We start from the raw sequence: 26,831 nt of genomic DNA, 5'->3' as shown, positions 1-26,831 counted from the left end.
TGTGGCATCAAACACGCTGGCGATTTTAACAGCAAGTTCGTTTTAGGAGTAGGATTAAAAAAAACTAACGGATAGCGACTAGTACGAGGCGGAACATGAAAGTTAAATAAGGACAGACGTATTTCATAAATCTTCTTCGAATTTTCTCCATTGAAATAATGTGTCTTATAGATCGGATACCAGATAAGATGACAGTACTCCAATTTGGGCCTTATTAAAACACAATATAAGGACAACAACGTATCAGTATTTGTAAACGGTACTGATTAGCCTGAGAACCTCATTTCCAGCCCTGTTCAAAACATGAAAACTTTAAAAATTCAGACGCTTTCCTTTATTTCATACCGCATTTCGTTGATCACTTTTATCCCGTATCATCAAACTACCATTAATCATTAAAGTCGCCGTCCATTTCACTTCATCAAACTCGTTACAGACGGATAGAGTCAAAGACATCGTGAATGATACGCCGTAGTGGTTTTCCCTTCGATTCTCGATTATAAATAAACGCGCGAAGAAGATGTGGCCACTCAAAAAAAATTTGTACATTGAGGGGGGGATCGTGATCGTTGTCATTAAGTTAAGAGAGAGCAAATTAAGGGACCGTGTTTAATTTTTGTGCACATATGGGTTTGGTTGGAGCGGAAAGTTCCTTTTATACCTTTCATATAGTTACAAAATGATTGGATCAAGTGTTTCAAGAATCTTCTTATTTACGGTTTAAACTTAAAATTTCTTGAAGTACGCGGTCCGTATTGAATACAAATTTTTTTTTAACCTACGCTTTACCTTATTTATACGGTTTCTTGAGTCGTCCAACCTTGGAAAACTGGATCACCAATTTCCTTCGTAAAATGGACTTGTTTCCAACCTGAAAATTAAAAAAATTTTCTCGTCCGCCTTGGTTACAGGGGAAAATTTCTTTTAAACGTTTCACACAGTTACAAAATGATTGCATAAAGTCTTTCAAAAATGCTTCTATTTACGGTCCAAACTTGTCAAATTTCTTGAAGGACGCGGATCGTATTGAATATAAATAAAAAATTTCGCTTAACCTTATTTATACTGCGTCTAAAACTACCCCTTGAGTCGTCCAACCCTGGAAAGCTGGATCACTCGGAATTTAGGATTAATTCTGGCTCGTAACGGGAAGGTGTTACTGTTTGCAAAATGACAAGGTTGCGTAATCCAAATGACCGCATTAATTTGAAACGTATTAATTGCACACGAAGTTATGTACAGCAACTGTAATCGAATTTTAATTCGGTACACACTTGCCTTTTCCCAAAGGAATGTTTGCATCTATCAAGGACTTTCCGGATCGGTGGCAGAGGAGGCGATGGGCTATTGTCATTAATTGTCGTAGTTCTTGATCATGATCGAAAAAATATTGTGAAAATTCTACTGTCCCCTGGGATAAAAAATAACCAAATGCCACTGGACATTATTTCTGTTTTTTTCATAAAATTTAAGAAAGCGCGCTTTGCATGCACTTGTTTTTTAATTGAGCTTGCATGTTATTGAAAACTTCTGCATGTATCTAGGGAATTATAAATCATTCGAATTAGTGGGCGACACTCTTTACGATATTCAATAATTAATGGCTTATTAATTCGTGCGTGGGTGTGCGTGAATAGACGCCGATTTTATTAGAACGCAATACATCTCAATTTTAAAAAAAATTGGTAGTTCGAGAGAGCATTAGCAAAATTTATTTGAATTTGGTCATCTTTGAAGTAACTCCATTTAGTCGCACTTTCACATTCCGTAGCCCAAACATTGCGCCTAGTTAATTGAGGGACATTTATTTAAGAGGTAATTATTGGAAATATTTACGGCGACTGGCATCATTCCATTTGTTTATATTACAAAGTGAGCGCAATTTGCTAATTATTATTCACGCCTATGAATCACCGTATGTGCAAATCGCATGAGCGTTTCCGACTGCAACCTGTGTTTTTGTTATGTAAAATGATTTTAAAATTTCACCTTTGATATTTAAACAATCCTACATTCCATTCACATACCACGTAAATTGCAATTATGAGTTAGTGAGATATGTTTTCGTTCGATATGTCTTTTGGGTTATTTCACCTTTGACATGTGGTCTGTACCATGAGGAATATTTTAATTGACCTCCACCTTGCCAGATAATCCTAAAATTACATCGCACCATAAATTGAATGAAAATACATTCAATTTATGGTGCAATCTTATAAAATTGCGTCACTGGTGAATCACTAGGTGACATTGAAGTTCCTTGGGCTTGTGTTAATTTCCTATCAATTACCGGTGGCGTCTATAATATTAACAAAAATATATATTTACAATCGTTGTACTATTTTTTATTTCGTTTTTTAGTTGACCGCTCTTTTCATTTCCGGAGTGACGGTGGATTAGTGATGATTACCACTTGATGGAATTAATTATCCTGTTTATTTCCTGCTATCATCAAGGATTTTGGTGAGTAGATTCTCAAAAGTTTTTCTCGATACAAAAATATTTGGAAATTTTGTACGAATCAGGATGTGACACATGGGTTTGAAGTAGGTAAACTCTTGTTTCTAGCTTAGGGCGAGATAATTTTCGATTTTTAACAGAAATGTGATATAAATAACCATAGACACATTTTCGTGCGAAGATTACTCGTTTTACCAAGATACGAGATTTTGTCACATATGATTAATTCACGTTGCTTTGTCACGCGAACCATTTGTCTAATTTCCTGAATGTCAATTTTTTAAGAAATTTAGTGAACAAAGGTATTACTTTCTGTATAAGCGTAGGTATGTAGTTGATTCATGAGCAAACGTTAAGTGATTCTCCACAGATACACATTCGATTCTTTTGGAAATACATAAATGAAATCATGTCATATTAAAAATGTTGTACAGTAGCAACAATAATGATTGTGTTGTGGGGTCAATGTGATTCAGTAGCTGAAGAAAAGGATTATTCCAACATGGAATCCACCACAACCACAACTAGCCGATTTTTGTATTAACAATTCGCTAAAAATTCCAAGTTGGAAAAATCGATGCTTATCTGCTTGCAAAAAATTGAAATACAAAGCTAATGTTACAAACCCGAGCGTTCTACGATGATTCCTTCGACAGTTACTTAAAAAACCTTTGCAGCCGACCGACCGAACAGCCAAAGTGCTACTTTTTTTTCAAAAACGCGCTAAAAATTGTATACGGGGCCAGGTAAAAAAAGTTATCGCACCTAACCTAATGTTTTAAAATGGAACACCGTATATATTTTCATCCGAGTTTTAATCTAAAAAGATATAGGTAATAAATTCTCTTTCCAAAAATATAACACATCTGGGAAAGTATTCAAAAAAGATTCAACTGATCAAAAAAAATTGTAAAGGACTTTAAACAATTTAAAACAGTTCAAAAAATACAACATTTTTTAAAATATTTATGAATTTTTTAGTGTTAGGTACCTACATGAGAATTTATTGTGCTATTGGTTTAGATGAAAATATACAGGGTGCTCTATTTAAAAATGTGAGGTTAGACAACTGACCCCGTATACTTATTTTAAAAACGGCAGATTATTCAACAATTATTGTAGAGAAACTTTTGTAAACGACATTTTTCCGTATCTCCATTAACTAAGAAAATATAGGGTCATTCAGAATTTTTTTTGATTTTACTCTATACGGGGTGTTCCATTTATATTTTTCGGTATTTTTGCTAGTATTTGCCCGAATAAAAATGTGAGCGCCTATACTTTTCCCATTTGAGAAAATGTAGGCACTGAGATAAGATCCGTATTATTATCTATGGGTCAAAATCTTAGCAGTAAAAAAATTCACAGATTTCGCAATCCTTGCAACCATCGGAGACATTGGAAATGATAACCGTATAACGCCACCTATGTATAACACAAATATCTCTTATTTGATCGAACCACCCTTCTAAATAATAAGCGTCGTAACATACTCGTAATATTATCAAAGGAGAATTTTAGTAAGCGCTATTAAGGAAGTACGGTATCGACAGTATCCGCGACTTTACCACCTACCAATCACGGTCGAGTAGGGTACAATCGCCCCTTGATGCGACAGCGTTGCCTTTTCTGCTTGAATGAAAAACTCGCAACTGTATACCCATTTATACCTATGAAACCATAAACATTTCCAATGTTAAAATTCGGAAAATTTCAAAAACCGTCAAAAACTCAATAGGAACAGAAATAGTATGAAAGCGAACTTCGCACAATTCGAGGAAGAACCATACAATTTTGGTGGGGACTGCTGAGCATGAAATGCATCGAAAAATGCTATTACTATCCTAAGACGCAACGTAGTAATTTACGGAGGGGAGCTGTTTTTAAGTACCTAAGTCAAATTAAAATTAAAGATTACAAAACACTAAGAGGAGTCTGGAACCCCAAAAGTTTAAAGGCACCTTAAAAACCACTTAAAAAATGAACTGTTACTAGACGTTTTCATAGACATAGTGTAACGTTTCCAATTCTTTAAAAAATTCACTAAAAATCTGTGCATCTTCTTTTTGTTCTAGCAGATCTAATATAGGTAATAAAGCAAATTGGGTGCATGTGTCGTCAAAATTTTGTATGTAATTGTAGGCCTGTTGCATGTTTTATATTTCATTAAAATTTTAATGTGACAGCCCATCTTTTAACAGACAGTTGCAAAGTTGAGCTCAACCAAAATGTTTGCTTTGTGAAAATCGCACAATTGCGATCAAGACGTCTGCCCGTGCGTGAAAGCTCGTTAATATTTACCATAGGCAACAGAAAACGTGCGTGAAGTTGGCAATAAATATTCAAAAATATTCATCTGGCCGTTTTAACACTAACTATATCGCAGATTGATGTTAAATATACACATAGCAGCCCTAAAATAACGCATTTTCTTAGGTACACGTAGTGGGGACGTTTAGGGTGTTTGAACACTAATTATATTACATATCAACCCTTAAATATCGCCTATAAATTGCATGTGCGCAAACACGTGTACGGTTGCTGTGAAAGAAAATAAAGCAGAGATTTTGGACGGTTTAGTTTATGTAGTTTTTACTTTTCCCTTGTGTTTAAAATATCTTGCTAAATATTTGAACAACAAATTTTATTGGTTGATATGTGATTTAATATCTGGTGTAATTAATGTTGAAAAAACCCTTAATTTGGGTCTGTCTGTCAGCACTACGTGTATCAGAAGGTCTATGTATAAATTTTATTATCGCCACATTTCATTAATTAGTGTCCATATTTAATGCTGCTATCTTTTCATGAAATATGCAGTATCTATTGCTGACTGTTTGTCGCTAACTTTACACGGGCCAGCAGAGAACAGTATGTTTTCGAGGTAAGCAAAAGCGTCGTTTATTCGCTCTAATTTCGTCTCGGAAACGACACAACACATTTAGCTAAATTTTGTGCTGTTTTGTTTATTTAGCAATTTCGGTGCTATCGTCAGTCGCGTTGAAAAACGATAAAGGTAAATTTTGCCAAATCGTAAACGTATTTAATTACGTGTCAAAAAGGTGGTCTTCAAAAGGAACTTGTTATGTAAATCGGTTCTAAAGGAATGCCTTGTCTATGCGATGCGTATATGGTTTGGTTGATTCTTAAAGAGGCAAATCAATCATGGTCGTGCGATTAATTTCATTCCGGTAGTCGGGTTTTGTCAAGACAGTTTTGAAGAAGTGACAGTAGTTTTAGTATAGTCATTAGGAAGTTTGGGAGCCTTTATACTGTACGGATAGTTTAATGTACAGTTTCACTATTGCATACATCATTTTCTAATCGCTTTAGTGAGATTAATTTGCCTACACTAACAGCTGCTTGTTTGAATATTCTGGACTTCAACTTAACAAACATTGACTATTAATTAGTTGGCTTTAATCTGTGTAGTAGTAAGTCATAAATATTTGTGTAAGTAATATCAATAAGTTTCGTAAAATTGCAAGTAATTTGTGATCAAAATTTCAGGTACTGTAATTTAGATACAGAAGCTTTGATGTTTAATATCTTTGAAAATTTCCGTTCTAATATTCTCGACTGCACAACATGTTTCTGTATCATTTCTAATTAAATCTTTTTAGTAAAGACCTTAAAAAATAATTTCGACAAAAAACACATCAAAGAGGCTTTGCTATTTAACGTGTCTTCGTAATAGAGAATTCATAGCGAGTAATTACGCTGTTTTCTTTGTACGTGCCGAATTGTAGAAAGCGTTCAAATTGAAACTGAAAGCGGCACAAATTCCCGATTTTCCTCTTAAGTCGCGTAAATCTGCGTAAAACGCTTACTATTTATTTTGAAAATAAATCAGACCTCTTGGTAGACTTGAAGTTTTTATATCGTTAGTTTGGTGGTTTACCCCAGAGGGTTAGAAAGTTCTGGAAGTGTTTTTGTACGTAAAGGCGTGTTTGCTAGGCTCAAGAACCCCCCCGACATTTCATTCAAGTAATTGCACCTTTTTTTTTCGCAAATACCTACGCTTCCCTCATGATAATTTGAATCGCTATCTTAAAGTTACAACAATCGTGCCGAATGAATAGATATTTACCATCCTTCTGGATTAATATTCATACTACGTTAAAGCTGCGTGGCTTTGTGGGGATATTGTCTGAGTAAACTACTTTGTTAGCTTTACTATTGTAGTTTATGATATTAAAATTCATCTTAACTCAACCTCAAAATTAACATCGCTTCGGCTTAATAGCGACACAAATTAAGTTTTTACGCAAAATATCGAACTATTTCAAACCCGGTGGAGTGATGTCAATTAACCTGCATGAATTCCGCCTATATCAACAAAAAAAATTACGTTAGGAAAATGGTGCCTGGTAGCCGAGAGGGGCATTTTCTGCTGCCCCTTTCCTTCCCCTTTTCTTATTATAATATAAGTACCGAAGAACTTTCTACATTCCCTTGGTAATGGATCGTTGCAGGAGGCGACTAGAATCCCAAGCATAGGCAACGGGGTTCCAGGTTCGCCACGACAAAATGACGGAATTTACTACAAACCATAGGCGCCGGGGCACAGGGACATGTGCCCCGGCTGGAACAATTTAGGGGGGGACAATGCCACCCCTAGAAATTTCATATACTTTAATAAGTAAAAACAACAAAAAGGTAGAGTAGGTGCAAGCCTCTGATTTTCCTTGTCTTGTGCGGGTTTATTCGATTGAGGATGAATTGCGAGTATTTTTACACTTTATTTCTTTCCTTGAGAAATTTTAAGTTTGAAGTAAATTTTTTAAAATTTTAAAATGCAGAAATATAAATTATCTTTGTGTCAAGTTTTTAGTAGGACCAAAGGATGTGACAAAAATCTCGGTTTTTTCGCATCTACATGTTTTTCATATTAGGAAATTTCACAACATATTAAAAAATGGTTACTACCTCAGTTAAAATTTTAAAGTTCAGTTCATCCCTAAAAATAAAGAATAGGAGGCACTGTCTTGTATTGCTTATGATGTACTATATTGTTATTGGTCGCGGCTAAGCATACTTAAGCCGTGTGCGTATTCCGTCTGTCTGTCAGTTCACGGTATCACTAACTCCAATTTTAGATTCCATATTCTGATTAAAGGAGAAATCTGCGGGAATGAGAAGTTCGAATGTTACAGCTGTTAAAGCAAGTGCTTTCAGCGTGATTGCGTGTAATACAACAAAAACAAGGGCGGAAAATCGGTTCATTCAATTCTTCTCGATCGAACGTAATAACATTAACAAAAGTACCTGAATATCGCCCCATTTTTACGTCCATAATGTGACAATTTAAAATTGACTGGATGGATGGTAAAGCAATGAAAATTTGTCGAAGTTTAAAGTATTGAGGCGGCAGTGTAGAAAATTTCTACATTGTGATAAAATAAGTGAAGTGGGAATTTCGCAACATGCTAAATCGTTTAACGAAATTTCCTGTTACAAAGGTGTTCGGATTCAAATCCCGGTAGAGATTGTGCAAATCCTCTTAGGAATGACCTGGTAGGTAACGACTAATTCATTCGACGCTCCTTAAAACTTGTGTCAAAAGGCCAGATATAAATAAAACGTAAAAAAAAAACACTTACGCCAATTACCTGACGTGATTAGTTTTCTTTGTAAAAGAAATGTAAAAATTCCTTACTTCAATCCAATATTCTGATTTACAACTAGGAAACACATTTCAAATATCGAGCTGCCTTTGATGTGTTTTTCGAACTAATAAAATGACAGAATGAGAATTTCTTAAGCCGAAAGTGTATTTGTACTTTACTGTGTCTACCGGCGATGGAAATTATCTTTACGCTTTGAAGCATCTTTCTTCATGGCGAATGTTTTTCAAACGCCCACAATGTCTGCGACAGTTTTGCGCTCCTTTTTAACTGTATTATTGCTGTGAAGGCATCCCATTCCCTTTGTAAGACGTAAGGACACAACATTAATTAAACTTCAATTAATTCCTTTCTACGGTTGCTCAATATTTTCTCACAACACAAATTATTACACGTTTCGGGCGAGGGTTTCGTTTTCCCTTTTTTCGTTCTGCTGCAAAACAACTGCGATGTCTTTAAAAAGAAAGGACACAACATTAATAAGTAATAAGTTGTTGACGTGTTTGAAATTATTGTTAGATACATGTATACACAGGTGTTCAAGTTACATTAGACCTTTATGTAGATTTAAGGTTGGATTATTTTTCATAGAACACCCTGTGTATTTATTGCCAAATAGGCCCTGGTGGTATTATCAGTTAATTTAAATTAATGCTAATAATGTATTCGGTTTACGTTTTTGAAGACCACTGACCAGTTTAACTCTGTTGTTCAAATTTGGCAAATATTATAATAAATTAAAAAGTCGACTTGAGCATGCCCAAACTTCATTTTAATGTATCATTTAATTGTAACGGGCGATTATACAAGGACTGACGTCAAGTCGCCTTTGGAAGATCACGTTGATTTCCTATGTATACAAAATTTCCAAAGGTGACTCGTCAGCAATTCTTTTTTGATCGCATGGTATTAGAGGTGCAGTACATAACTGATTGATTCAACCGTAGATAGCAAATTATAATGATAATTTCAATTGTTTAAATTACGTAAGATGGATTTCTTGCTTAACACATTAAAATTAAAAAAATTCAACTTCAAGTAAATATATAAAAAATTGTTATCTCAGGGGAAATTTTGAAATCTTAGACAAATGAAAAAAAAACATTCCAGGAAGTGAGTGTACTAAAAAATTTAATGTGTATAAAAACATCAAGTTCGTTCAAAACTTCGAAGAGAATTATGAATGTACAGGGTGGTTCAAATTCGTGACTAACCATGAGATCTCTGGAACGGCGAGAGATACAGTGTAGATTAAATGGGGACAAAGTTGCCCCTTTTTGTAACTAAAAAACGCATTTGAAATTTTTGAAGAATCTTTGAAAATATCTGAAACGTCACCAAAAAACTGAAAATGTCAAATTTCGTTTTCATCTTCGCTAGCTTAAACGGTCGTAAATGGACGGTGCCTGTTAGCACTTTTTTCGGAGAATCTGAATCTGTGTCTAAACACACGGCTCTAGAGGTTCGGTTTCCTTTGGACGTGAGTTTGGAGGACGCTGCAACCAAATGGTACGCAGGAGACTATCATGCACTGTGGGCTATGGCACATCCCACCAAAGAGCGTAGGTGACGTACATATGATGAAGGGGTTCGGTAGCCAAGTTCCCCTTCCAGCAATAGCTGACGTACACGACGAATCATTTCTGTCTTTCGTCAGAGTGGGGTCATTTTTTTATTACCGGTACGCCACATTGAAGTGGAAGTTTTGGAAGCATTTTCACATAATCGGTAACGGCATATAGAATTTCAGTTTCTCCCTCGAACTCCATCATTCATGTCATGGCGGAAATTTGGAATCTTACGATGAACTTTCTCCAATTTGCGGATTTGTCCCTTCATTTTAAAAACTCTTCTAATTTCACCAAAATTTGCGGATGAATATCCACTGCGATTTATCCCTTGGTGTATTTCTGAGTGGTAGTAACCGGGGTATGGGAAAAAACCGATTTAATATCAAATCAAATTGGCGCTTATTAAATATCTTGAAATTAGAGAAATCAAAGTAAAATCGGCTATGATTTCAACTATACCCGCGTTTAAATTTCCAATGAATTAATAATTTCACATCAGCGTCAAAAAAACATGGACGTTCCCTTTCTGAAATTAATAGAAAGTTGAAATAACTTATTTGCGGGAGATTAATTAAAATATCCAATTTTTTTCCCGGGGAGAAATTCCGTTTTATTGGAAAGAAACTCCGTTTCTTATTATTGACACGTTACCTAATCGCACGTTTTTATTTGTTGAACGTAAGGCGAGCATATACCTATCGCCGAATCTAAAAAATGTAAATGAGGTCAGTAGCCGCATTGCATTTTGACAGGACATTTATTCTCCCCATTGCATCAAATTTACAATGTTTTCTCTACGCTGACCGAAATTTAAATTTCAACAGTGGCAGTTTTCAACCCTTCGTGAAAAAAAAACTCTTGACGTATCGATTGTGTTACTTTTTATTCAGTTTTAATAACGCTTTGAATTTATTCAAAAACTTTTAATTCGTCAGATGGTGTTTTTCGCAGGTTTTTTGTTCAACTCAGAATAACGGAATTAGTGTAGAAAAATACCGAAACGGATATTCCCTATATTTACGCGACATTTACACACATACACGCATTTAGGTGGCATTTACAAATATTTATGAACATGCTCGACATTTAGCCGACACTGTATACCAAATTTAGTGGATGGCCGACCCCTCGGCTTTTGTTAATACAAAACGTATTACCAAAGAGGGATCGACAATAATGGAATTAGTACGTCTTCTTAGTGTCGTTAGAGAATTACGTTTATTGTAAAAACTCGAGTAAGGATCGCGAAATATAATCGCTAACGTTCCACGACAGATTTATATTTCTAAAACGTTGCCCGGTGTCCCGCCTGTGTCTTCGATTCTCTCATCTAACAAATATCTGATGAAATTTTATCGACATCATAGTTCCTTCTTGTAGAAAGAGTAATATTTTCCTCGTAATCCCCGGTGTCCCTTGAGATGGAGACTTTGACAATGCAAGCTTCTCGAATATGGCGAATGGATTTTATTTTTATACCAGACTGTCTGTTCATATGTCAAGTAAAACAAATAATTGTAATCAACGCGCATTTTCACTAGTTCTATTTATTGGCAACCAACCATGAACAGATGGGGTGGCGGACGGACAGAAACACTTTGATAAACAACATTAACTGTTATAAGGACTTTTTCTCCCAAGCTTCACCTGGATGGGAGAAGAGAAATGATTTTAAGGGGAATATATCGAAGTTGTCCCTTCAAAGGCGCACTTACTTTTACGATTGAAAAATCTGCACCTAGGGAGAAACTTTTGGGTTGTTTCCTTTAACTAGAGATGGGGTTCAAGACTCCCTAATATTCTACCTCTACTAGATGAACAAAATGATAAAATTCTAATACTTAAATGACACATTTACAGAATTTTTGAAGGAAATGGTTTACAGTGCCCATGACAGTTTAAATTCTACAAGAGGCAACTAGAAAACATTTGTGATTCCTCTCGGTCATAGTGTTACTCCATGCAAGATAGGGATGAATATGATCAATAAAATGAGGAAGATGGGGAAGAAATAAGTAAAAGAAGAGAAGAAGGAAATAGGAAAGAAGCAGTAAAAGAAAAAGTTAAGTTTTTAATGCGGAAATGGTTTGTTAAAGGATAATGTTTTGCCATCTTTTTAAGAGAATCAAATAGGGCTTCCTTCCCTTCCCTGATTTTCCAGCCGAATATAAATTTCAAAATCAGCAAATTGTTAGCATGCTACCTCCTCCACAAGTGCAGAGAAGAGGAAGTAATCCCCTCTAATTTCTTTTAAATTCATATTCTGTTCCTATACACTTATAAACTATAGTTTAGTTGGATAATTTGAACACAGTATTAGTTTGTCACCCATTTTCCGAGTACCTACGCTCAAAAATATTGGGATCAATGTACTTAGAAGAATTTTTTCAAAAGCGGAAAGGGCATACCCAAAAACTCGTACCTTCCCCCTATGTAGTTTACTGAGGTCTACAGTACGACACTCGTTTTGTCATTGAAAAACGTTTTAGTTTTAGCTTTTGCGCTAGCTTTTAACTCTATTTTCGCAAAAAAGGAAAATTGTAGCTTTTTCTTCCATTATACTATTGATTAGATTACTGTAAATACAAAAACTTCGAGTGTCTTTCTAGTTACAAAAGAACTCATCGGTACTTACACGTCAAATATAGGATTAGTCGCTAACGCTAAACTCGTTCAGCAACATACAGGGTGTTACGAAATTCGCGCCCACGTACAATGGGACCTTAATTCTGGAACAGAACTGAAATAGAAAACCCTTAAGACTTTTGCGATTAGACAAATACTTTACGAAATACGATCAGGACGAATATAAGGAAGACGCCAATAGGCGGGCTATTACAGATCATAAAATGTGAAACGGTAGTGGGTGCATACTTCAAAACCTCCGTTTGCACTAAATGGTTAATAGCAAAATTATGGTCATACCTCTCCTTAACTGAAACCCACGAGAAACTCGCTCATTGTACCGGCAGTAAAGCAAAAAAATCTGCAACGTTAATAATGCAAATCAAATTATTGGGTAATTTTTACATAACCACGTAGAGGTGAAATAATAAGAAATAAAGAAACTCAAAGCGCGGTTGAGAATAAACAAAACTATACGTAAAATGAGGGGGCGAGTAGGTACAACAAAGGTTTACACACGGCATATTCAATTTACCAAGCCTAATCCTATTTCGGGCGACAATATCGTAATAATTTTGTATGACTGTTCTAATTCTTAGAGTTAAATATAATTACATAGTAGCATTACACGTGGTTTATTAACATCTTTATGAGTAATTCGCTTTCGTTTTGTATTCGTCATCCGTATTAACTGAATCGCATTATCTCCGCTACCAATTTTCGGCACAATGGCGCCGAAGAATTGCATTTCAAATCTCGGATGTGGAATGAAATGGTCCCTCACTCGTAAATGAAACTGGAGAAAAAATCTTTTGTTAAATTTTCACTTCGAACTAAAAACAAACACTTCTCGGTTAATCAAAAGAAAAGTGGTCCCATATGTATCAAGCCTCCCTTGAAACACACGACGGATGTTCGAAGCCGAGTTTGTGCAAGAAAGATTGGTTTTGAAGTACTGACCCCCAAACGTCATTCATTCCTTCGGTTCCTATTTGTATAAAAGCATACGCGTCTATCATAATTACTTTAGTCAAAACAAATAGATCTTGGAACAATCCCTTACGTTTTAAAGGTCAGGGCTAAAGTTACCAGCGATATTTGGGAGAATGGAAAGAGAAAGTATTCAACAAGTTTGGAAAGTACGCCTGAAATACCGCTGAAATGTGAATCTCGTTGTACCCGCGTAGGAATTTTTAAATTGGGGTTGCTAGCTTGAACTCCAAATTAAGCTTTTGGGAAGTGAACCTAATAAAGTTAGACTAATTTGTGCTCGTTTGTTTCGTGATTGTTTTATCAATTATTTAAATAAATAATTAATACGCAATGTTAACTTCAGATGTAATCTTCAAATAGTTACTGGTAAATTTAGGACCTACGTGATTACCCGCCCCTTTTTACATGAAGTATTGGAGCTTGTCTTAAGTAGCTTTTAAAAATGTCTTTTACTACATTTATCTGACGTACGTCCCCATGAAAAAATGTGCGAAATTCCTCACAGAACAGCTTCCTAGCTCAAACCAAAAATCGCTATTTTGGATGAGCGTCTTCAAAAAATGATAAGTGTAGGGAAAAAACGTTTCCCACGAAAGAGAATTATTTTCCGATGTAGAATAAAAATATTCAATAAAAACTATATTTTCTATTTGAAAAATTTAAGTTGCCCTACACTTGACTTTTAAGAGACAGTTATGTGAAAATGTGTATAGCATCATTAAATAACTCTTTTATAAAAATCATTTCCGCACTAATCGAATGTCTCAAGATAAATGGGACATCCTGTATATAAATTAATTAAGTGACATTCAAATATAAGATTACGATTACTTCTAATTAGTTTGGCGATAATCAATAATTTTGTACGATACGTTCTCTTCTAAATACCTCGAGTCAGGACCCACGTTGTTGCACTTCACGTGTCAGTTTGACATTTTTTCTCCGTTTTTTTTGTTATAAATTCTGGCAGAATTTGTGTATGCAGAAAAATGAGGTGTTTCGAAAAACTTACTCTATTGTAGCTATTTGAAAAAAAGGTTCGTCGCCGTTGCGACGCTCTAACATTTTTTTTTTCAAAAATCTGGTCTTATTTTTAGTATTTTATAAGCCTGTCGCTAAAAGGGCAAAAATAATTTTCTCGTTCGTGGCCGTAGACGTTGAGCGGCGAATCTACGGGCGTTCCCTATCTATGCCCAAATTGCTTAATCTGGGCCAAACTGTATATTCAATTACATATGTTCGGGTTTTTCCGTTTCCCGTAAAGAAAAAAATTACACATACTAAAGACGAAGGAATCTCTGGATATCGACGCTTATTTCCAAATAATACGGAGGAAAAGGTACTGACTCAAAAAAATAAAATATTAAGGTTTCCATTTTATGTCTATTTTAATAAGACTTAACATAGGGGAAGGTTAATTTCTTTTTTAATTAATTGGACTATCTATTGTAGTCCGATTAGAGTTTTAGTTAGTGAACCTAGTCCTATTTAAGCACCAAAGTTGTATCAGAACCTTAAGAATAAGATTGTTGAATTCCCAATCTTATAATATTGAAGTCATTTAGTGACCTAGGCCAACCAAAGAAAGAATTTTCATTTATTTTTTATTCAATCGAGGGGGGGGGGTACTCGATTACCCTTTCCCAATTACTACAAGTATTCTCAAGGTAGTCTCCGAAAAAAAGTAATTAAATCGACCTAGGTGTTTGAGACCCCCTGGTGCTACATTCTCACGTAAAACTTCCAGTCCTCAGGACTTGTTATAGTGTATTGTAGGAAATGACAATCAAATCCTTCTTTCTTGGGAAATATTCCAAACTCCGCAAAATCGTGGTGCTAGGTTCGATAGCTCCGGGAGGTATGAAAAGCCCTCCAAGTGTAAGTTGAAATTCGATTATCCTTTCCCAATTACCACAAGCACTTTTAAGGTAGTATCCCAAGTCCCAAGTTTCTAGAAATTCGCGGGAGCGCCATTTGATTTTTTTTTTTTATGTTTGTATTACGGGAATAACCCCAAAAGCACAAACATATTTCGGTGTACAGTTTCAAAGTACTACAAAAAATAAAAATAACTGCATTTTAAACTAAGTATTAAATTAAGATTAGGTACAAGTAGAGCTGATAAATGGTAGTTTATATATATATTAACCCAAAATGCCAAAAACTATAACAAAAATAATCATTTTAAAATTATAAAAAACAATAATCCAATAGCTCAAATAAAATGTACAGATCCTCTACGAAAAATACAAATACACAAGTACAATTTTTAATCCCTTAGCAAGGACAAAGAAAAATAAAATAAAATAAACCTTAGGGAATAACTTAGATTAGGTAAAAGTTTTCATCCTTTTCTGTTAAATAGTTCTGTGCCTCTTTTTTGAACTTTATTAGTGGGAATCGAAAAAAATCCAAATTTGGAACCGAATTCCCCGACCGCATAAGCCGTTTTGGCGTATTTAATAGAAATTCCGACAAAATTTACGGAAGAAAGGTGATTTGTACAAATTAGATCTAAATTCAAAACACAAAGCATCTCGAGTTTCGCGGAGATTCTATGTGATTGGCGTTTATTTTATCAAAAACCTCAAAAATCGCATATTGCAAAATAAAAGAAAATTCGAAGTTTAGCGCACAAAAAAATGTACGAAAAAATAGTCAATTTTCATATTCAATATGAAATTTAGAGTAATAATTGGTTTAAACAACTTGGGTGCAAATTAGTTAAAGGCCAAATTCGGAATGGTGGATTGCTAGAACCGCCACTTTAAAAATCTGTTTTCTGTCTAAACTATACGCGGGTACAAGTTCTAATTTTGAGGTACAAATTAGTGTTTAATTAGTTCAAAATTATAGATACATTAATTTTTGAAGGGTGTTTTTTCTTTACTCCAGGTTTTCTTCAAAACAGCGCCTTTAAATTCTTTCTAAGCATTTTCAATAACTTTTCAGAATCCCTTCTTCGAAGTCTCCAATTCTCTTCATAATCTCGTGTAAGAATTTGGGATTAGGTAATGATCATTTTGAGAAATCTTTATGTCATGGAAGCTAACTAAAGTCCTTCTATAGGTTTTGGTCAGCATTCACACTAATCAAAAGCATGATTTTTACGCATATCTAGAACTGTGCAATTAGAACAGTATATTAAGAAATTTTTTTCGATACTGAGGTGCTTCTGAAACACAAGGGGTTAGGTGCTGCTCTGAGGTCCAGCTAGGATTAGATTCTCCTTTTATTACACTAAATTTATAAATGATGGTGTTAAAATTTGAACTTTAATGCCAAGCCATGCATCCGAATACGCAGCGGAAGACTGTCTCAACGTACACTTTTCTTCAAAAAATTCAACAAAAAAAATCGAAAATAACTTGCGGGGGGTACTAAATTAAGGTGTAACGTTTCTTCACGCAACATTGCAGATCCGTGCACCCGGTATTAACAATCTCGTTAAAATCTCATTAAAAACTGGAAGGTTATTCATTATGCCAACAGTATTTCGGTCGAAATCAAGCCGTTATTGAGATTAACATATCAGCGCGTTTCGTGTAAGATCGTCCTTAGAAAAATTTCACTTTAATTGGGCACTGGCGAAAGTGCCTCCGCATTACAGGCGACCAGTAGATTAACAGTTACCTTCTACTATACCCAATTTTTACAAAGGTGACCGTACCAGATATTGTTGACCTTCTATATTTGTAATTTTATATAACAGCGTTGCTACAAAAAGCGAGTTAAGGTAACGTAACTATTAATATAACGGTACCTTACCAGGTTTGCCGCAGTTTAACTTTCTCATGTTTGCTATTGGATGCTGTACAATTAAGATAAGATACGTATCACACGTATTTTATTGAAAAACTACGCTGAACTTCTGCCTTTGATGGTCACGATTATATTTTAATAGGCGTTATTAATCAAGACCTTGATCGACATTTGATACTCTTGTCTTCCATAGAGCTCTGCAGATGTTCTCAGGCGAGTGGACAATGACCGAATAATAATCCTCGTAACAAAAACCTTCCGTTAAGTTTAAATTGGATTTGGACTGTGGAAAGTTATAGTCATAAATGTAAACTGTAGATACGCGATTTTTGGTTATACGTGCCACAAATTAATATTATCATTCCTTTTGATACCTTTGCCGCCTTTGAACTATCACTCATATCAGTCAAATCTGTTAGGTACGTTCCTTGTGGTGTCTCGCGTTTACCGTTAGACCCGAGGTATTCGAGAGGAATAATACAATTCCAGGATACAGTTACGGCCGCTTTCTGAGCAGATGGTTGCATTTTCAAGTTTGTTTCGCTGAGGGTGCAGTCAAATCACGTTGTTGCTTATAATTGCAAATTTTCATTCTTCTTTCACATCGGGTAAAATTTAACGACGGTTATGAGGGAGATCTCGATGAGGAATACTGTGAAAATATTCGTGAAGATCAACTAGAGAAATTTGAAATAGAGATTTTGAAGATGTGAGATGCTCAAATGCTTTCTGGAGAGTTTCTAAAGAATTCTTAAGGGATTCGGAAATATTTTAAATAAGATTTGAGGCTATCTAAAAACACTAGGTACATTGAAGAGAGTTTCAAGAGATTGGGCTCAGTAGCTTAGTCAAAGTAAGCGTTTTGGGGCGTAGTCCTCAAAATCAAAAAAGTGAAGGCAAAATATAGAACAAGAACAAAGATTTTCCCCTAAGGCTTTCATAGCTAGAAAAGTTGATGTGGCGCATGTTCGTATTTGAGTTCTTTATGGGCTATGGTTACTTTTACGAAAAGCACCTTTCAAAAAACATCTCCATAACTAAGAAAGTTGACATTTGATTTATACTATATACGATATGTTTGCTAATCCATGGTGAAAATATTCAAAGATCTCCATAAATACGAAAGTTCGTATTGCACAGTCTGATTTTGCCTTTCCTAAAAAAAATTTAAAAAAATGTATAATTAAAAAAAATATCTATCAGAATATTGACATTGGGCAGTCAGCTCATGGACTCATTTTTACTATATGCAATATGTTTGTTTTTCGATCCCCTGTTACGCCCTTCCCGTTGGTAAGAACGAATATTCACACCGGAAATTTAAGCGAATATTCAGGTATCAAATTTGAAGCACCACCATTGATTATATGCACCACAAAATTTTCTGCATTTTCGTGCATGTTTTGGGTTTTTGTGAAGTTTTGGAATCTTCAATCTTATTTTGGAATATTTGAGTGAGTTTTCTTTATTTGTCTGCATGTTTAGAATTTTGTTTTGAAGGTGCAGTATTTGTTATGGCATAAGAACCGAGACCGAAAAGGTTTTCTTGTTTATGTATGTTAAATAAACAATTTAAATTATTGTTTTTAAAACATATTTTTACCGAAAAAATTCTCGAAAGTTCCAGCAACGATAAATAAATGACTAGAATTTTACAGCACTACATATATGCACACTTATCCCATACGAACTGGTGAATCGACATGTACGAGTTTAGTAACATTGTGGACCACACGTATATACTTATAGCATATACGTAGTATATGGATTATATCACAGTATTTTGCTTATTTCTGACAAGCAAAATAGATCTGTGTAAAAGCTGTTTATTACCAAGAATTTGAGATGTCCCCGAAGTAAGGATAGAAAATTAATAAAAACTTTTCGTTGATCGTAAAAAGAATGGATAGATTTCCTAACAATTTTCCGCTCTCATAATTGAATGTAGAAACTTCGGAAACTTCTTCGTAACAAATAATTAAATGGTTGTATATGCTTCACATTTCTTTGAGTGGCAACTATCTAAAATTAAACAGCGAAAATTCAGTAAAACTGGATAGGTTAAAATTGCAATTAGAGTTAGTAAGATACGAGCGACTTCCCGAGATGGGACCTTCTCAATGTTGAACGAAAAGTCAACTTTTCTAAGGGGCTTCCATCAGGACCAGAAAAGATAATAAACATAAAAATGAAATTACCAATGAGCCACCTGGAGCAACACGCACTACTACACTGAAAAGAGAAGGCTAAACCTGGCTATTTAAACCTATTTCGTCAGGAGAAATTATCGGCCAATGACGGATTTCCATCAAAGTGGAGAAACTGATCATCTCTCGTCACGGTCACACTATTTTGTTTCAAGAGGCCAAGTCTATCCCATTCCCCCTTCTTCTACGAAAAGAAAATCCGGCACATTTTTGTGTTTGACAGTTGTTATTGGACCGAAACTGAATTTTAACAGAAACGTATACACGGGAGGGGTGCTGTGGGACATTTCTCTCCATAGGATCGTGTAATGGGAGGAGATTGAAAGAATAGGCCTATATGAAGCAATTGTATTCACCGATTTCGAGTTATTTTACATACGTGTCTAATGTCTTCCTCCTTTTACCGTTCCACTTTCAGCACCCCAAACCAAGCGATCATGGAAGTGTGTGCGGCCGTTTTTAGTTACCTGCTCTGCATACAGGAGAACGCTGAAGGGTATCATAGTACCGCCCAAAGCAAAGACGATGGACCGATGTGCCAAAATGGTAGAAAAAAATGCACGCATTTGGGTTCCAATAGACTTTTGGAATAACTCCAAATCAAACGCTCTGAAGGTACATTAGGACTTAAGTTTTACTTTGATTTATTATTACATTTAGGGGATCGTGAAAAAAGTTGCTAATTTTTTCGGCCCACCCTACTGTATAGTAAAAATTTTAGGATTAAATCGAAAATTTACATTGTTAAATTACTTATAATTGATTAAGTATTCACAAAACTAGCTTAGTAGAACTTAGTCTTTGATTCATTTTAAGCTAGTCAAAAGCCTATTTTTTAAAAATCACTTAATTTCAATTTCGAAACAAGGTGAGGTGCCAAGTCCATTGGTGATTCCGGTGATTGGCGGATTCCGACATGAGTATATCGATTTTGACGACCGATCGTCGATTGCCAGCTAACAACTTAACACTAGTACTAAATGAAAAATCAAATATCAAATTTAAAATGCGAAAATACTCATCGCGCGATTGGCTAATAGACCGGGAGATGATGACACTTTTTGTGGTGTGATTTGCTACAAGTATGGCGACCATTCAAACGTTTAATTAAGTACTCCTCAAAACGAAAATGGTGCTAACTCTCTGGGAGTGGGGCCGTTATTGCGTGACGATTGTTTAAACATGTCGGAAAATTTGATGATTTTGGACAATTTGCTAGACAAAATTCTTTGGATTTTCTGGTAGTCGGTGACAAAACAAATGACGGAAACGAAATGCCATACTTTTCCGGTGGGCCTTATAATAGCCCGCCATTTGAAAGTGTCGATTGTTTGTATTTTTTTTGGGTGATTTGCTACAAGCTCATTTTTTTATGAGCATCAAGTCCTCAATCAGTCATTCACGAAAATCAACCTGCCATACCGCAGCGACGGACCCCCATAGCCGCCATACCGGCACAAAGATGTCATTTTTGTTAATAATTTTGGGCGATTTTCTGCACCCTATAAATTTTTCCACCTATTATTTTTATAGTCAGAAATAGAAATTTCGATACGCCATGGCATGGGCCAATTATGTATAATATTTTTTCAAAAATGTAAGAATTTTCGGAAAATTTGGGCGATTTGCTACAGTATGGCACCAATTTTTCGTGACAGTTTGAGGTGTAATAAAAGTAAATATCAAGTTTCAAATATGAATCCCGGGCCAATCTTGTTTTATCACGATATGTTATGTCGCTTAATATTCTCCGCCCCACTCGAGCATCTTCATCAAGTTGTAGAGGTCCCGGTCGGGGTCGTTGTGTTCTGCATTGCATTCAATGGATCGCAGGTAGTAGATAGTAGCTGCCATCAAGTTTATACTATCCGCCATAAGTATCTGAACACCCAGTAATTTTGATAAAATTTTCAGGGCAGTTGTATTTATTTCGAATTAAGAAACGATGAAAATTTGAACATTATACAAATTAAAATAACACTAATAATAATAATAATAATAAGCCTCACAAATACAACCTGCAAGAAACACCATAAATACAAGTAACGCAACATGTACTACAAAGACAGGTCCATCCAATAAAGTTACACGGCCTAGCACAGTTAAAAAACACAATACCCCTTCTTCTCAGAAACAACCCACTCGTATACAACCGAAGCGCAAAAACCTTAACAGCACCACAGGCTCACAAAATACTGCAATATCTCCACCAAAAACCCAAACAACCTCACAAATACGACCTCAGGAACAAAGAAACACCATAAATACAATTAAAAAACACAAAACTCCTTCTTCACAGAAGCACACCACGTTATCACAACCCACTCGTATTCAACCTAAACGCAAAGCCAAAGAAACACTTACACAATAAACTCCATTTAATAAAATTACAGGAATTATTATAATGATTTTTTTGTTTTGTTTTGTTTTCCTCTTTCCTGATAGCGTTGGCTATTGTGCCCATCAATAGGTATGTTGGTAAGTACGAATTACATACTATCCCTAGATGTCCAATGTACGTGTGTGAATTTTTTTTTTTTTTAATAAACGTTTAAACAAATATAGAAAACGAACTCCTGTGTATGGCTATAGCATGTTCAAGACCAAATTTTGCACCTCTTAAGTGCATATAGGTATCAAATTTCATTTAAATACTTTCATAATTAAGAAAGTTGGCACTTTGCATCTGACATACCTATCAACATAATTTTATATATTTTATATTTTATTATAGTCCTGAATATTACGGATGGAAGTTAACGCACACAGATAATTATGAATTTAATTGGTTCGACGGCGATGACATGCCCACTACTGTCGGCTACATATATCATTCTGGATCGCATTGACCAAGAGAATGAAAATCAAATCGATTTGAGTACTGACGAGGGCAATGGGAACGAAACAAAAGAGACTGATGACGATAATTGTTAAACGCGAGTACGATATTATATCTTGTCGGGATAAGTTAATCAATTTAGAACAATTATTCTTTTGAATGGATTGTGTTACCAATTTTTAATAATAAAATCATTTTTTTGAAGCTCGCGAGAAGGTCGTTTTCAAGGTTCCTTGCTTGTCCCAGTTATAGCACAAAGATGTTCGAGTATGGCGCCATCTTTAGCCTTCATGACGAGTATGGCACATATATCATGGATCAATGTGGAGCATGAACTTTCGGAAAATCCAAATGCCATACTGTAGCAAATCACCCAAAATTATTAACAAAAATGACATCTTTGTGCCGGTATGGCGGCTATGCGGGCCCGTCGCTGCGGTATGGCAGGTTGATTTTCGTGAATGACTGTTTGAGGACTAAAAATGAGCTTGTAGCAAATCACCCAAAAAAAATACAAACAATCGACACTTTCAAATGAGTATGGCGGGCTATAAGGCCCACCGGAAAAGTATGGCATTTCGTTTCCGTCATTTGTTTTGTCACCGACTACCAGAAAATCCAAAGAATTTTGTGTAGCAAATTGTCCAAAATCATTCAATTTTCCGACATGTTTAAACAATCGTCACGCAATAACGGCCCCACTCCCAGAGAGTTAGCACCATTTTCGTTTTGAGGAGTACTTAATTAAACCTTTGAATGGTCGCCATACTTGTAGCAAATCACACCACAAAAAGTGTCACCATCTCCCGGTCTATAAAGCGTATTTTTTACCACGACCGGATTGATGCACGGATTCTCTAATATGAATATCCTTAGATCTGAAAAAATAACTATAAAAAACACTCAAATTGTAGGAAACTTTCGAATATTCTGATAATACATTGAGGCAGTAGGTCACAACGGAGTGCGTCCCGGAGAACCATTCTTCTGAGGAAGAAGCGCAGATTTGGTAACTTTTGAGTTTGTTTGAGAATATACGTAATTTAGTGATTTGGTACAAAGACTTGCGAAGCTTATGCCCGTCTCCGCCCTCTCATTGTACGTCTGCATATTCCAAGTTTCACAACGCCCAGCATATGGTTTTCGACGGTTGTCGAACCACACACAAAACTTAATAAATTTTATCTTTTGTATGGTCACTGGCAGCTCATCTCCGTAGTTCAGTTAACGGTATACGCATTACTTTTAAACTAAAGCAAAATCCCAAAAGTTATTTCGAGGCATCTGGTCAATTCCAAGCACCGGAAGAATGAGAATGCAATTTATTAGACAGAGAAAGGTGTCACATTGTACTGTGATTGTTATTAGGCGTGTGTTGTTTCGTTACTTTTTGTGCGGTAATAATATAAAACTATGTCCTTTATTGCATGTGAAACGAACGACCAGGTGAGCCCTTAGGGTATATTCGTGAGCACATTGCTCTCATTTTGTATCACATATTAATTACCATCGCGAAGATGGCGATGTTTAAAGGTCTGGTTGCGAAATTTGCGGTCTACCTAATGGAAATGTTTTCATAAAAGGGCGGCGGGGCGCACGCCGACTCTGAAGGCTGACATAGTTCTTTCGATTTAAATAACGATACGTTCTTGTAACGGCCTTTGCAATGTTGCCTGGGCAACTTTCACTGAATTAGTTAGTGATTCCTTTTAATGGTTTGCTTGTTGCACTGCTACGCGTGAGTAACTTGATGCAAAATAATTTAATTAGTTTAAATAAAACAAATAGAAAACCACACCCGACGCTTCCATAATCTCAAAAGGCCCTTCTTTTCTTATGTCAGTGAAATGTATACCTACTCCAAATGATGTTAAAAGAATGTTCCGCACTGCATTAGGGGACCGGATGTGGGTGTGAGATACGGGACTTTATTCATTTTTCAAACCATTTCTGTTTAAGAGCATTTTATAGAACAGGACATTGTGCCTCTTTTCGCCGTTTTGGTTAATATTTAATCCCCGGGTTTTTTGTTTGCCTTTTTTTGTCAGATTGCGTTTAATGGAAAGTGGAATATTCGTAATATTTTATTAAAGTTAACCGTATAAGAGGAATACGGCCCCCAAGTGACAATTTCTTCGGCGCCGTTAATTTATTTTGACAGTCCCTCGAAATGTGCACTCTCTTCCACTTGGGCGTATTTCGCAATTTTTTTGTCTAATTCTGCCAGACTGTAAAAGGTGAGACGGTGATTTCGTCCTTTAAGTGATGTGCATACGAGTAAGTACGGCCATCCTTCCAGTATCGATTGTTTGATGCTCAACGTCTATATATTGTAGTATAATGAATTCACTTTAAATCTGGAATGCCGAAAGCAATTCTGATTGCCTTTGTCATAGGGTTTATCTCGAAAAGCTAAAGCGAGGTTCGGTTCCCGGAATGTGATCAACTACTGACAATCGTACTTCCTCAACAATGTAGTAAATGTTGTTTGTACTTGATAAGTAATCGCATAATAAAAACCGATGTAATAAAAGACTCAAATTCGCAGTAGTCGAGCCATAAAAATGAAGCATAGGTACAACTTCGGTCGGAAAGTTAATTGTCAAAGTTGTATCTAACAAAGAACTTATCCGGCAAAGAGTTTGAAATTAAATGTTAACAGCTTTTGGTTGCAAAAGATGGGAGGTAAATTTTGAGGTACAATGGGAATTCATAAAACGGACAACGGAAGTCATCCAATCCGAGATGACAGTATCTTCTAATAGGGTACATTTTTTTCGGGGCCTGATATGCACCGGATATTTTCGACCTGTGTGAAGTTAGCGGTCATTTTTCAGCAATCAGCGTATATTAATTAAATAGAATTAATAGAAATACATTAAACATTTAAAATGTGGCTGTTGTGGCAGCCATGCTTTATGATCACTAGAAGAATATCTAGCAACTTGATTCACGCCCAAGAATTTCACCCCTGAATAGAATTCGCTTTCTCCAAGGGGGGAAATTCACGTTCAGAACCTGAACGATGTGTTTGAAATAATAAAATTTTTAGTTGTTGATGGAAAAGTCGCCTCGGAACATTATCCATTAAAAAATAGCAAGGGTTGGTTAAGTGACATTACTTTTCGGAAAGACTTTAACGGTGAAGTTTATGGCATCGAAGATACGCCGTTGTTGCATTCTCCCCTCAAACCACTCTCAGTACAGTTTTTGGGAACACGCCATCGAACATACCTCTGGGGGGTATAGCATATTACTCCCTAGTATACGAAGAGTATATCTATATGTGTATGCGAATTCCCCCCAGTGGGGTATGCGGAGAGTACTTATATGGGAATTTGAAACCTGTTTAGTGGGTGTTAAAGGAAATTTTGTGTGCCTTAAGGACAAATTTAACCCCCTCGGACAGTCGCCAAATGAATGCAGATTTTTTTAGCAGTACTTTTATGTGTATTTTAACGAAGCCTAATTGGGGAAGGTTATTAAAATTTGTTGGAAAAAGTTGAGTTGTATTTGTCTTCATATGAAAGCTTCAGTTTGTGAGCTCATTCCCATTTAGGTTTGAGAGTGCATATAAGTACGACTATTAAAAAAATTAACATAATTAAGTCAAAAGTTAATATAATATTAGAGTCACGTTAGATGAAAAGGTGATCACCTAGGGATATATTATTTTCTTTTCTTTGTAGACCATACCAAGAAGAAGTTCACTTAACTTAAATTTCAATTTACGGGGTCGCTATTAAAATTGGAAAGGAAGCCCTCACGTTCAATCGTAAAACGCTTCCTTTTGGAATTATTCCACATATTTTGAGGTTAAAATAGTATATTGAAAGACAAGTGTTACAATGCGACCTATTGTAATACGACTATCCTGTGGCACGAGTGGCGACGCGAAGCGTAGCCACGAGCGTCCGCAAGATAGGAGTATTACAATAAAGCATTGTAACACGCGTTTTTCATACTATTTTTTCTATTTCGGTGCTTTAATTTAATTTAAAAAAATCATTATCAGAAACTATAGGGAACATTAGAACTAACATGTTTTATGTTGGGAACACTTTTTATGCCGTTAAGTTTTAGGTTGGCAGCGTAGTAAGACTGACATTTTGAAGTTCAAACATGGAAGTACCCAACGAAGTACCTACTTGTACTAACTAGTAACTGCCAACTTAAGAGATGAGTTACCAAAAAAAAACGACTATAATCACTGTCTTTGTACAACTGTTTTCCCGAAAACAGTTGTACAAAATCATCATTGTGACACCGAAATAGAAAAAGAATTTTTTTATACAGGGTCTTTGAGTGCGGGGTCTTTGTACATCAAAACAACGACTCCAAACTCGAATAAAATAAGGCGATGAGTGCCCTAATGAAAAACAAAAAAAGAGCATAATTTTTCTAGAATCTTGTATTGCTAAAATGAGACTTTGTATGTGTGTCTGCGTGTGGGTTGGACCACGTTAGTTTAGCATATTGTAACATAAAATAAATCCCAATTTGTCTACGTCTAGCAATATTAATCTTTATCTTTGATAATATCAGACAAGACAATCGACCTTCTCGATTAATAATTTATACAAGAACGTTACGTCAGCCAATGCACGACGAAGCGTCGAAATTATTGTGCAATAAACCCAATTTGTAATTCAAATTGTAATCAAACAAATCAAATTTAAAAGCGCATGCATAGTTGATTTCGGTTTATAAGTCTCTCCGATTGTGGAACAATATGTTAATTACAGGT

The 26,831-nt window shown here is 35.6% G+C and overlaps 1 protein-coding gene across 1 annotated transcript in view; it reads left to right on the top strand.

Moving 5' to 3' along the window:
• Window positions 1–26,831, top strand: part of LOC116165722 (plexin-A1-like) — a 114,782-nt gene that overhangs the window by 64,909 nt on the left and 23,042 nt on the right. The window contains exon 2 of the mRNA XM_031480385.1: window positions 2,362–2,463. Within this exon, the coding sequence (XP_031336245.1) occupies window positions 2,417–2,463 (47 nt within the window). The 5' untranslated portion in view covers window positions 2,362–2,416. The remainder of the gene's footprint in view (window positions 1–2,361; window positions 2,464–26,831) is intronic.

This window comes from Photinus pyralis, unplaced genomic scaffold, assembly GCF_008802855.1.
Source record: "Photinus pyralis isolate 1611_PpyrPB1 unplaced genomic scaffold, Ppyr1.3 Ppyr1.4_LG3a, whole genome shotgun sequence".
Classification (NCBI taxonomy): domain Eukaryota; kingdom Metazoa; phylum Arthropoda; class Insecta; order Coleoptera; family Lampyridae; genus Photinus; species Photinus pyralis.
The sequence above is the reverse complement of the archived record's forward strand: the minus strand, read 5'-3'. Positions and strand labels throughout refer to the sequence as shown.